The sequence below is a fragment of the Ceratotherium simum genome, chromosome 23, assembly GCF_057802395.1.
Source record: "Ceratotherium simum simum isolate JZ-2026a chromosome 23, ASM5780239v1, whole genome shotgun sequence".
Classification (NCBI taxonomy): domain Eukaryota; kingdom Metazoa; phylum Chordata; class Mammalia; order Perissodactyla; family Rhinocerotidae; genus Ceratotherium; species Ceratotherium simum.
The window spans coordinates 12166454-12179214 of record NC_141922.1 but is presented as its reverse complement, the minus strand read 5'-3'; the positions used below and the strand labels follow the sequence as shown (position 1 = coordinate 12179214).

Sequence of the window (12761 nt, the reverse complement as noted above, 5' to 3'; positions counted from 1 at the left end):
AAACTTTCAAAAACTTTCAAAGACTCCCATTGCACTTAAAAGGGTGCCCAAAACCTTAGCATAGTCCATCAGATCTGACTGCCAGGCCCTGGCCTGGGTTTTCCTCCACCTCACTCACCATTCTACCCTTCATCCTTGGAATCGTTGGATAGTGTCCCCTAAAATTCACGTCCACCTGGAATCTCAGAATGTGGAAATAGGGTCTTTGCAGATGTAATTAAGATGAAATCACACCAGATTAGAATGGGCCCTATGTCTAATGACTGGTGTCCTTATAAGAAGATGAGAGGACACATGTCCTTATAAGGAGGGAGAAGCCCACATGAAGACCGAGGACGAGGTTAGAGTGATGTGGCTACAAGTCAAGGAGCACCTGGGGCCACCAGAAGCTGGAAGAGGCAAGAAAGACGTCTCCATTAGAGCCTCCAGAGGGAGCATGGCTCTGTCAACACCTTGATTTCAGACTTCTGGCCTCCAGAACTGGGGGAGAATATATTTCTGTTGTTTTAAGCCGCACAGTTTGTGGTACTTTGTTGCAACAGTCTTGGGAAATTAATATGGTCTTCTACGCTGGTCTTCTTCCTGTTCTGTGGGCACCCCGAGCTCCTTCTCCCCGGGTCTCTACTTATGCTGCTCCTCTCTTTCCTGAACACTGCCGCCTCTTCCCCACTCTCTTGGCACAACTTGGTCTTTCCTATCATTCAGTCGCAGCTCAGATGTGGCCACCTCTGAGCGGCGCCCCTGACCACACCTGCCCTTGCCAGTCACTGACTAGCAGGTGATCTGTGCATGCCCATTGGAGCACCGATCACAATGTAAAGTGTCCTTGTGTGTTTCTGTACGGTTGTCGTCTGTCTGCCCCCATTACAATGTAAACTGTGATGGCAAGTCCTTATCTGTTTAGTTCACATGAGTGTCCCAGGACCTCGTACGGGGCTAGCGTGATGCCTACTGCACAGTCTGTGCCCCATAAATATTTGTGTGACTCAGACCCCTGAAAGGTTTTGTTTGCTTTGCTCAGACAAAGCTGTCCTTTCATGGCCAAAGGCTAAGGCTTGCACTTGGCCAGGCATCAGCCCTTAAGCCAGCCATACAGCACTTGGCATCCCTTCAGGGCTGACTCCACATCACCACATCAGTGTTCACTCCTTGGTAGGACACAGTGGTCTCTTCCTGACCTGGCCCCTGCCTGCTTCTGCAGCCTGTCCCCAACACCCCCAGCTTCTTCGCTGTGCCCTGGACACACTGTGCTGTCAGCTCACACCAAGTGTCCTCTGGACTCTGTGCTTCAGCACAGCTGTTCCCTCTGCTTGGAATGCTTCTTCTCACCTTGTCTGCTGAGTGCCCGGCACATAGTAGGTGCTCAATGATATTTTCCTGAGGATGGTTGAATAAACAGTTACCTCCTCATTCATGAGACCTAGTGCAATTGAAGACTCCTCCAGGAAGTTTTCTCTGATCTCTTTACCTCCTATCCTATGGAAGAGCTGATCTATTTCCTCCTAGATTCTCTATCTCATCTGTGAAATGGGGTAGAGTACCAGCCATTCTGGATTACTTTGAGAATTAAATCTGTGAATACATGTAAAGAGACTGGACCAGAGGGGGCATCTGCTGAAATAGAATTGCCTTCTCCTTCTTCGGGACGGCAGTTCCACTGCCATGAAAATCAGCTTTGCGGAGAAGAGATGTGATTAGCTGACGGTTTCCAAGGGTTCCCATTGACTTTGTCAATACTGTGTCTGGAAGCTCTCAGAACATCTTTGGGCTGATTTCCAACATGCTCCCATCTGTGGCTCACTTCTTACCTGGCACGTTGTGTTCATGGAGCCACCAGGTACTTCCAGCAGCCCATCAGTTGTCCACACCTGTTCCCAAATACTACACGGGCTACCAAATACTACAGACTACAGAGGAGCAACGGGACCATCTCTTCCAACAATTAATTCAGTCCAATAACCAGGCAACACCAATGGCTGAGTGGTACTGCCTCAGCCTCTGCCTTCTACCTCCCGTGCCCTTCATTCAGACTTCTCTGCACTCAGGGCTCCCCCCACGGAGTTTCCTTGTGTAGTCAGTTTGAGCCTCCAACTAATAACTTTGTGACTTGGACAAATTACTGAACCTCTCTGAGTCTCAGTGAATTCATTTGTAAAATGAGGAAAAATGCTATACTTTAGTAGGATTAGCAAACACACTAGATTCACAGCCACGGAACAGTCAGGCCAGAAATGTTAGCTCCTTTTCTCATTCCCTTCCCTCCATCAGAACCCCTCCATCCCTACCCACATCTGAATGTAAAGTTTTCTAGGCACACGACTGCCTTCTTATTCACTGCAGTGTCCAGGACAGTGCCTGGAGACATTAGAGGTGCTGGATCACTGGGTCTCTTTGAGGTGCTCACTACTAAGCAAAGATCAGAGAATGAAGAAATAAAACTGGCAGCTGGACTGACTTCACGGAGTGGTCCTTCAGGGATAATACAGTAAGAAAAACAGTTTTAAGTAAAAGAGCATTTTTGAGCACCAAATACATGCTAGGCAATGTGCTGAGAAGCTATGTATTAGCACACACATATATATACATATATACATACACACATATATCTATGTATATATACATAGATATTTTTATTATATCTTCATTGTTATTTTAAATTGTGGTAAATACACATAACATATAATTTACCATCTTAGCCATTTTCACATGTACAGTTCAGTGATACTAAGTGCATTCACATTGTTGTGCAACCATTACAATCATCCGTCTCCAGAACTCTTCGTCTTGCAAAACTGAAACTGTATCCATTAAACACTAACTCCCTTTTTCCTCTTCCCCAGCCTCCGGCAACCACCATTCTACTTTCTATCTCTGCCAATTTGATACTCTAGGTACATCGTAAAAGTGGAATCATACTGTATTTATCTTTTTGTGACTGGCTTATTTCACTTAGCATAATGTACTCAAGATTCATCCACGTTGCAGCACGCGTCAGAATTTCCTTCCTTTTTAATGCTGAATAATATCCCATAGTATGTATAGACCACATTTTGTTTATCCATTCATCTGTTGATGGACACTTGGCTTGTTTCCATCTTTTGGCTATTGTAATTATTGCTGCTGTGAACAGGAGTATACCAATATCTCTTCAACACTCTGCTTTAAATTCTTTTGGGTATATGCCCAGAAGTGGAAATGTGTGTGTGTGTGTGTGTGTGTGTGTGTGTGTATATGTATACACACACATTTATGCATAATATACTGAGAATGAGGAATGAATGAAGAATACATATACGCATATGATTTTTAAAAAATATGTGTACATACACAAATATAAAACTTTAAAATTCCAGTGCAGTCCTCCAGTGCAGATCTTATTATGTCCATCTTATAGAAGAGGTCCCTGACGCCCAGAGGCCATGTATGGACTCCACGGTGCCAGGCGGTTTGGGCGGCCTGGCACCCTGTGGTCGGCATGGTTTCCATTCTCCTGTGCTCACATGAGCACAGTGGAATTCTCCAGGAGCTTGGGATCAACGTGTCCAACTGTACCCCGCCCACTGCCACCCCTTCTCACTGTCTAGACAAGCCTGGACTCACCTCATTGTCTCGGTCTTTCTCCAGGAAATGGCGGGCCACGTGGCTGGGTAAGATGTTCCGGAGCATGTTCTCATTGTGTTCCCTCAGCTCCTTCATCTCATTGATCTCCTCTTTGGCCTGGACTCGCCAAAGGAAGTCCAGGCGGGCTGTGTACTCCAGCTGCAGTTCATGCGAGAGGAAGAGAAGACACAGGTAAACCCTCGGTGTATGGGCTTCAGGCACACACGTGTGGGAGGTGGGGAAGGCTTCTCCGGACCTTTCACAAAAGCAAGAGAGCCTGAGCTGGATATTTTGGGAGGCGTTTTTGCCTGACGCCAAGAAATCAGAGGATGATTAGGTTTTGCAGGGCTTCCCAGCCTTTCTAGCATTACGGCACCTGTGATTTTGTAATTGTTTGCATGATCACCTGATAATGCCTGTGTCTTCTACTAGACTGTAGGTGCCATGAGGTCAGGGTCCTTTCAGCTGCTCAACATTACATCCTTACCGTGTAGCAACATGCCTGGCCCAGGGTAGATGTTCAATCAATATTTGTTGGCTCAACAAGTAAGTTACAATAATAAAGCTAGCTGACACTGGATGGTGTTTGTTATGCACAAGGTATTATTCTAAGCAACACACATCTATTCACTCCTTTCATTCACACAACAACTCTAATAGCAAGGTATTATTATCAATCCTTATTTTACAGATGACAAAATTAAAGCAAACATGGTTAAGTAACTTGACCAAAGTCACACAGTAGTTAGTGGGGAAGCCAGGATTTGAGCTTCAGAGTCCAACAGCAGAGTCTGAGCTCTTAATCACTAGGCAATAAGGAAGAAGCGAATGAGTGAATAATGGAAGGTTTGTGGATTTAGCTGTGAGACAAATATGTCTTAGAGTCCTGGCGCCACATTCAAACACCGTAATCTGGACTAGTGACTGCATCTCAGTTTCCTCATCTCTAAAACTGGGATGAACACCAATGACCACGCAAGACTGGCATAGGACTTATTTAGGAAGTTATAGATAAAGCCCGTGGCTCACAGTAGGTACTCAGTCCACATTGGCTCCCTCTTGTCCTAGTTTCCTTTGCACTGAAAAATGGACAGCTTCCTTTCTAAACAATCTCACAAATGTATTTACCACAGCTTTGGGAATGCCATTATTTCAGTCTTTAACTGTCAAAATGGACAATATGCTGCACTGTTACATACATGGTCAGATGCCCTAAATCCAAGGGCTTAAAAAATTCAGCTAGTTTCTTTTCTTTCTCTTATGTGACAGTCTCAGTGGATGGCAAAAATTAAAAATATAGAGGCACAAAGTTATTGATTAGGCAGAATTTTTAATAGCAAATGCTAGAAACAACCCAAATGTTCATTTTTTTGGCTGAATAAACTATTGTATATAGCTATAAAAAGAAATGAAGACTATTTCTCTATATTCTGATGGACTGGTCTCCAAGGTTAAGAAAGGTATGTATAGTATGCCACCACTGATCTAAGAAAGCGAGATAGCCACTTCTCTCTCTCCAAATATATATGTATATATTTATTTATTTAAAAAATTGAAGTATAAACCATAAAAAATGATTACTGATGAGATGAGGAAGGGAGGGAATAGGGTGGAGGAATAGGGATAGAATTTAAAATTCAAAAATTATATCTTGTTTTATAAACTTGACTTTAGAATCATGGAAACATTTTACTTAATTATAAAACTAAATAGATTTTTAAAAACTATAAAAACAAACAAACAAATGAACCTACATGTATAACCACAAAGACAGAAACTATTCCAAATGTCTTTAACACAATAATTTGATGACTCATTTGTAGAGGGAAATACTTTGAAGATAAAAAGACCTCAAAAAGAATCTTAAAACTGTTTACAACAATCATATTGTAGGTGGTGGTGTTTGTATTATTATTCTTAGACTATTGTATGTGAATTGTAGGATAAAGCAAATGAGTTATTGTGTTGGTGTTACCGAGAACTGGAATTTTGGGGAAGGAAAAAAGGAGATGCAGATATAAGATTGATGAGGTTAAGTCAACAGCCTATAGTCCTGACTATGAAATGGAAGTATCACTATGAACTCATGATACAAATATATTTCCTAGCTTTGCCTACTGAAATCAAGGCCTAGAAACAATGACACTCTAGTAGCAATGAGTACTCCCAGTGTCCAGATTGTGGTTTTAAAACATCAATTCCTAGAAAAATGACCTCACACTCTTTGCAGAAAAGGCTGAAGTTTAGGGCAGAAAATGTACAAGTCTGGAATATCTTTTCACACCAGGAAGTAAGGAGACTACCAGAGACAACTGAGGTTGTGTCAAAAGGACTCAGAGGCCAATGTGAATAGGCTTCCACTTGTCAAAGATGTGACAAGTTGAGCTTTGATAAGAAGAATAATTACAATGCATTGAAACACAGGAGATATGTTAGAATGCAGAAGTTCACAATGACACATAAAAAGCAAGACCTCGTTGATCACCTCTGGATGATGCTTGGAAATAAACTTATTGAAAAACTTATAGGGAACAAATTTATAGGGAAAGAATTAGCACTTATCCTGCCTTTGCTTTATGAGCTGTACTCGGAGGTAACAAATACTTGGCGAGAAGATTCTCTTAAAAATGTATTCCAGATAATAAATTATGGAATATTGATAGGATTGGGATATCACCTCCTATAAAATGAATGAAGATAGGCTTTACTATCAATACCTGATAACATCACAAAAAGAGAGACGAGCAGATGTTACGTGCCTCTCAATAGTAATTCACAAAACCAACCAATAGCATATTTCTGCAGGAAAACATTGAAACTTGGAATCTCACCAAGTTTCTTGACATAACTACCAATGCAGGAAAAACAAAGGACAGAGGAACGTGTTAAAGACCCCGAGAGGCTGCAGTCAACAAACTCTAGACTGGGAAACACTGTAGAAGTCAGACGACTCCCACAAAATATTGCAAGAAGAAAACAAGATGGAGGGTGACTCTATATATTAAAAAGAGACATATCAACCAATGGCAATATGTGGACTTTATATGGATCTCATTTGAATCAAACTTAAAAATTACAATTATACATGAATTAAGAATTGAAACACTGCCTAGAGGTTTGATAAGGTTAAAGAATTACAATTTTCTTTTTTAAGGTGTGTTAAGAGTATTGTGATTAGGTTAAAATTCTCTTTTAGATACATATTGAAGTATTTACCGATGAAATGATGGGACATCTGGAATTGGCTTCAAAATAATTGGGAAGGAGCAATGAGCAAAATGAATAGGGACATAGATGAAAAAAAACATGACATGAGTTGATGATTGTTGAAGCTGTGAGTTCATTATACTATTTTATATACATTTGTATATGTTCAAAATTTTACGTAAGAAGAAAAAATGAGTGGAGGCAGCAGGTGTATGACCTCGTATGAAAAGTATGCTAGTCCTGACTGTTTTACCAAGTTGCTGTGTGACTTGGAAAAGTCATTCAACTTCTTATATTTTGGTTCCTCTCCTCAAAAATAAAGATAATCGCCCCATTATTTCTAATTCAAGAGACATGGATTACTATATGGATCTATTATATGGACCAAACCACATGATGCATGCAAAAGAATTCCAAAATGCCTAAAACACAGATTTACAAGGTATTACTATAATTTAAGGCATCTATGGATAAAGTCAGATCAAAGCTGTGCTTAGTTTTTTTCCCTCCAGGTTGAAGAGCATCAAGTTTTGATCTGTTAAGTTGCAGGACAGTATTTTCTCATCCAGAACTATTTCCAAATGAAATGTTTTGTCTTCCCCTTTAAAAATGTGTGCTTGGTTGAAGCAGGAGATACTTTTTTATTTCTTTTCTGTTGAAATTCTCTCATCTAATTAAATTCAACTCAAAACCATGGGTAGGGAAATTTGGAGTATGGAGTTGATTTAAGCAAGGATTCTCCAGCTACAAGACAAGAGCATACTTTACATCTTGGCCAGGTGACTGCAGGTCGCTGCATTTAAGGCACGTCCATAAAGAGAAGCTCTAGTCCGAGTGCAGCCTTGCCTCTTGACAAAGCAAGTCTCATAAAGGCAGGCATCACATATTATTAAATCTCCATGGAAGGAAAGTATTCCTCTTCAACTTACTAAAGATCTAGTGTACCTACTACGTGCAAGCTGCTGGGTATACGAAGATGAGTGAAACTCAGTCTCTTCCTTTGATTTACTCATAGCCGAGTGGTGACAGGAGAGCACAATAAGGAAAGTCATCATTTCAACAGTGTGGTTGGAGCGGTCATAAAAGCAAAGCATATGGAAGGCACGGGCACTGAGTTTTTAAAAGTGAAAATTCTTCAGCATTTGCTCAAGAAATTTCAATTGATTTGGAAGTGCGCTCTCTTTCCTGATTTTTACCAAACCATTAGGGAGCTGGCTATATGAGAAGAGGGCCAAGGCAACTAACCCATATTGTTCATATGTTTTGTGCCAGGCTGTAGCTTATAGTGATAGCTAACACTGGCCGAGCTCTTGCTTTGGACCAGGCACTGTTCTAAGCACTTCATACATATTCAAGATCATTTACTCACACAACAACTCAACAAGGGAGGTACTTTATTATGCCCATATCACAGGTGAGGAAATAGAGGCAGAGTAAGGCGAAGTCAAGTGCCCAAGGTCTCACAAGTAGAGGGTGGCTTTGAACTTGGGGCATTTTGACTCAGAGCTGTGACTCTTAATCCCTGCACTATGTTCAGCCATTCTTATTTGGCTGTTCTCCAGCTCTTGATAGATAACTGTTATCCTTTCCATTTTATAGGTAAAAAAATGGCAGCTTAGGGAGGTTGAGTGTCTCAAGGTCACGCATTCTCTCAATGACATTGCTGGGACTCAAATTCAAGAATATTTGGTTCCAAGGCTTGGGTCTTTCTGAGCCACACAGTCCTGTTGCCTGTCTTTATCAGACCTGGAAATAAGTGACTGGAGACATGACCGCATTCATCTCTGTCCCTGCGCACAGGTGTGGCTCCCTCTGCTATAAATGGAGCCCAGTCTTCAGGGCTGCTAGTGAATCAGGCACGAGGCAGGAGGCACCTGGCTGTCTGCTCTCCCTGTCCACTGTCCAGAACGTTCACCTGCCTTGGAGGAGGAGGAAGTGTTTGGCATATCGCTTCCACATATTTGCAAGATGAAAGTTCCCAATTCTTCAGTTACATAACTGCCTCCGTCACTCTGGAGATGTATAATTACATGATCCCACCAGGCTGCTGCTGTGTACCAGGCATCAATGGGCATTATTCAGCCTTTAATAAAAACAGAGGGCCTCTGAGTCACAAAGAGAAACCGGTGGAAGCAGGTAGCAAACCCAGGAGTGGACAGACTTGATCCGGATGAAAAGGACCCTGACAGATGCTATGAATGGATGACACGGAAGTGATGCAATCCTGCAGAAAGCCTCCTCCAACAAGGAGAGGCAGCAGCACATGGCGGAAAGAGAAAGGATCCAGAAGTTAGAGCATTTGGAGTCCTGTTTCTGTCTGGTTTTCCTTAATGGCTTTGTGACCTCAAGTGACTTGAGTCTCTGCTCCTGCCTTTGCGACCAGATGGATAATAATACTTTCCCTGTTTGTCTCAGAAGCTTGTTTTCAAAATAAAATATTAAGAGCTCACAATTTTTGAGCCCTTATTCTCCAAGCAATCCACCGGGATAAATATGTTATAATTATATTTTCATATAATACTATAAAAACCCTATAGAGTCTGTTATTATCATATCCATTTTCTAGAGGAGAAAACTAAGACACAGAAAGTTGAGTAAATTGCTGAAGGTCACATATCTACTAAGTGGCAGGGTTGGGGTTTGAATACTATCTTCCCCACTCCAAAGCCTGTAACTGCTACAGTTATGGGATGTGATTATGTAATTTCAAAGCCTTTTGAAAGTTAAAAAGAAAAATATCAGATGTCACGTAAGCACCTAGCCCCTTGCTATGCACTTATATACTCTTACTTTACATGTATTCTTAATGTGCTTAAATTATCTGCTTTCCCAGGACAGACGGAGAAGAGAATAAATTGAATCAGAATGTTAGAAGGGTTTTGAGGAAAGGGGCACTGACAGGGCACAGAGTCAGTCATTAAGGTGACAGAGGAAACAGAAACATCCTTCTTAATTTGGAATGAGGACCCTTACTCTGAACTTGCTCTCTCTTAGCTATCTCTGAGGATTCCTCACTTGTCAGTTTAAAACCTGTGTGATGGAGTGTGCATATATTTTTCTGCAGGATTGCCTTGCCTGATTCTGTCTCTATAGCCTTCAAATGGGCTGTCATTTGCATGTCAGACTAAGGAGTTCTCCTCTGTAACTAGAAGCCATCAAGATGTGGAAGGCATGACCCCAGCTCTCACAGATAGCCAGAAAGACCTAAATATAGGAATTCTGGAAATGGCTAGACTCTGACATTTGGCTTATTGTTTCACCACAAATTCAGCTAAAATTTAAAAACAAGTCAAAGTCACACTGCAGGATTGAATGCCCTGGGCTATAGTGTTGGTATACAGACAACTTCTTTCTGTCTTTCTCCAGTCTAGAGAAGTGGAAAGGGTGGGCTTTGGAGGCAGAACTGGGTTTGAATTTTAGTTCTCTGGCTTACTAGCTGAGTAGCATGACCTTCTTCATCTGTAAAACAGGTGATAATAACCACCATTCCAGGTTATTGACAGGATTAAATGAGATAATAGAGGTGAAATACCAGGCACACGGTAGGAACTTGATACATATGAACTCTTTCCCCCTTTTCTTCCTTGCCAAGTTTCTAAATTACTCTTTTATTTCCCCCTTCACTACGTCTTACCATCCCCCTTTATTACAAATAACTTTATATATTTATCTCTAGGTTCTCGGGGTTTGGTCTGTTTCATCCCTGGTTTCTCAGGGCTTGTTACCTCCTCGTTTCCATGGTGATTTCTCAGTGATATGTTTCTATTTCTGCTCTAGCTGACAGCCTCCCTGTTTTATTTTTCTCCTTTTCTGGTTACTTTTTTGAAGTGCATGCAATGCAGAGAAAGATGGACCGGGCTCCAGGGCAGGCAGCGAAGCTGGCAGAGCCTGGATCTACCTGGGAGTGGGAATCTCCCCAGGTGATGGACATTACCGCACTTGTGGTCTGAGTCCACATGCAGAAATCCTACTGGTGACAGTAGGCGACACCTCTTGGGTGAAGACTGGTATGATGCTCCCATGCAGAATAATTTCTTGCCCCTCTGACTCTGAAGTCCTTGGACAGCCTGATCCACACATAGCACGTCCTCCCTTGCTTTATTTAGGGTCTGCTCTCCTTCAGGAGACTGGAACCTTTGGGGCCAGGGATGGGGTTTTGTACAGTGCTATCCACAGTGCCCAGTCCAGATCCTGGCAGTGTAGAGGCTCATAAGGAAGTGTCAACAACACAGTGGGCACTTTATCTGCTTAGGACAAATCAGTACTGAAGCACTTCCTATACTCACGTAAGGCAGTGCGCAAAATGCTGCGCACAATAATCTCAAATGATTCTTCAAAACAGCCCTAAGGCTCAGGGAGATAAGTAATTTGCCCAAGGCTACAAACTGCTGGGAAACAGAGGCAAGATTAGAACCCTGGCTCAGCTGATCCTCAAACCTGAATATTTACCCAGTACAGCCCACAACTTCTATCTTAATGACTTTATCCAGGCAATGGAATTGGGAGGGATCCCAGTTTGCCTCAGGCAGAAATTGAAAGCTCTTCTTTTTTTGACAACAATGGTCTCTTTGAAAGAGATAGACCTAAAGCGCACTAAAACCACATTGCTTACTGAATCATTTTCTCCAGCTTAGTTTTTATCAGGTGGTGTTTATTAGGAATTGATTCATTAAGAATCATAAGTTGCTGCAAGCAGCTAATAGTCATTTGCTGCAGAGAAGAGCAGAGACTTGCAGGCCAGTTTTACGGTAACAGGAATGCCAGGTAACCATGGGTAGTTACAGTAAAATGTTAGATTACCTGCTGTCCATGGTAGAACACAGCGAGGAGGAACATGGCCATCAGCAGCAGCGATGCCTCCTTGGTCCCCAGGAAATCTCTGTTGGAAGAAGAAAGGCAAATGGTGGCACGGTTACTGACAACCACGGAGGGACTTCAAGGAGACTCATTAGGAAACTGAGGTTCAGAAAGGAGTGGGATGAAAAGAAAGAAGCAGATGATTTCTGAGTACCCACCGTGCAATAGGGGCTGCTTTCTGAGGGTTTTCACGTAGGCTAATTCAGAAATCAGTTGACTCCCAAAGGTAAGAGGTCATTTAGGTCATACCTGCTGGAAGACTCTAGAGTCTAGCATCTAGATAACGCACTCACATTAATAATAATGTTTTCCGTTTGCAAAACACTTTTTCTAGCTTTCAAAGAACTTTTATACTTTCTTGTCACAAAAATCCACGTGAAGACAAAGATCCCTTCCATTTTTTTTAGATGTTATCCTGTTTAAGAGACAAGTATGTGGTGCTTGCTATGTGGCAGTCTCTGTTCTAAGCGCTTTCACACTTAGATTCTTATATCAATTCTTAAATCAGTTCTGTGAGTTGGACACTGTTTTAATTCTTCTATCAATTTTCAAAATTCTTATATCAATTCTTTGGCTTGGGTGCTGTTGTAATCCCGATTTCAATTCTTATATCTTTTATTTTTATTTATTTACTTATTATTTTGTTTTGTGAGGAGGATCGGCCCTGAGCTAACATCTGCCAATCCTCCTCTTTTTGCTGAGGAAGACTGGCCCTGGGCTAACATCCATGACCATCTTCCTCCACTTTATATGGGACGCCGCCACAGCATGGCTCGCCAAGCGGTGTGTCGGTGCGCGCCTGGGATCCTAACTGGCGAACCCCGGGCCGCCACAGTGGAGCGCGTGCACTTAACTGCTCGTGCCACCGGGCTGGCCCCTCTTATATCTTTTAATAAAAACTTTTTTCCCTTTGTGTCATCTCCTGCTGGAATGAACCCCCAACACCCCATTCACAGTCCTTCTGGGGGCACAAGCTGTGATGTCACTGACCCGGCCTGTCCTGGGCTCTCTAGAAGACCAAGCTGGAAGGCAGTTGAAGATGGCCAGTGGCAAGTGTATATTTAAATACTGACATGACTTTCAACCATTGAACGAAT

At 42.2% G+C, this 12761-nt stretch overlaps 1 protein-coding gene across 1 annotated transcript in view; it reads right to left on the bottom strand.

Annotated features, from left to right (window-relative positions):
• ADCY8 (adenylate cyclase 8) overlaps positions 1 to 12761 on the bottom strand; it is a 226922-nt gene that overhangs the window by 22640 nt on the left and 191521 nt on the right. Inside the window, exons 13-14 of the mRNA XM_004431063.2 lie at positions 11608 to 11686; positions 3601 to 3759 (exon numbers count right to left, since the gene is read on the bottom strand). Of these exons, the coding sequence (XP_004431120.1) occupies positions 3601 to 3759; positions 11608 to 11686 (238 nt within the window). The remainder of the gene's footprint in view (positions 1 to 3600; positions 3760 to 11607; positions 11687 to 12761) is intronic.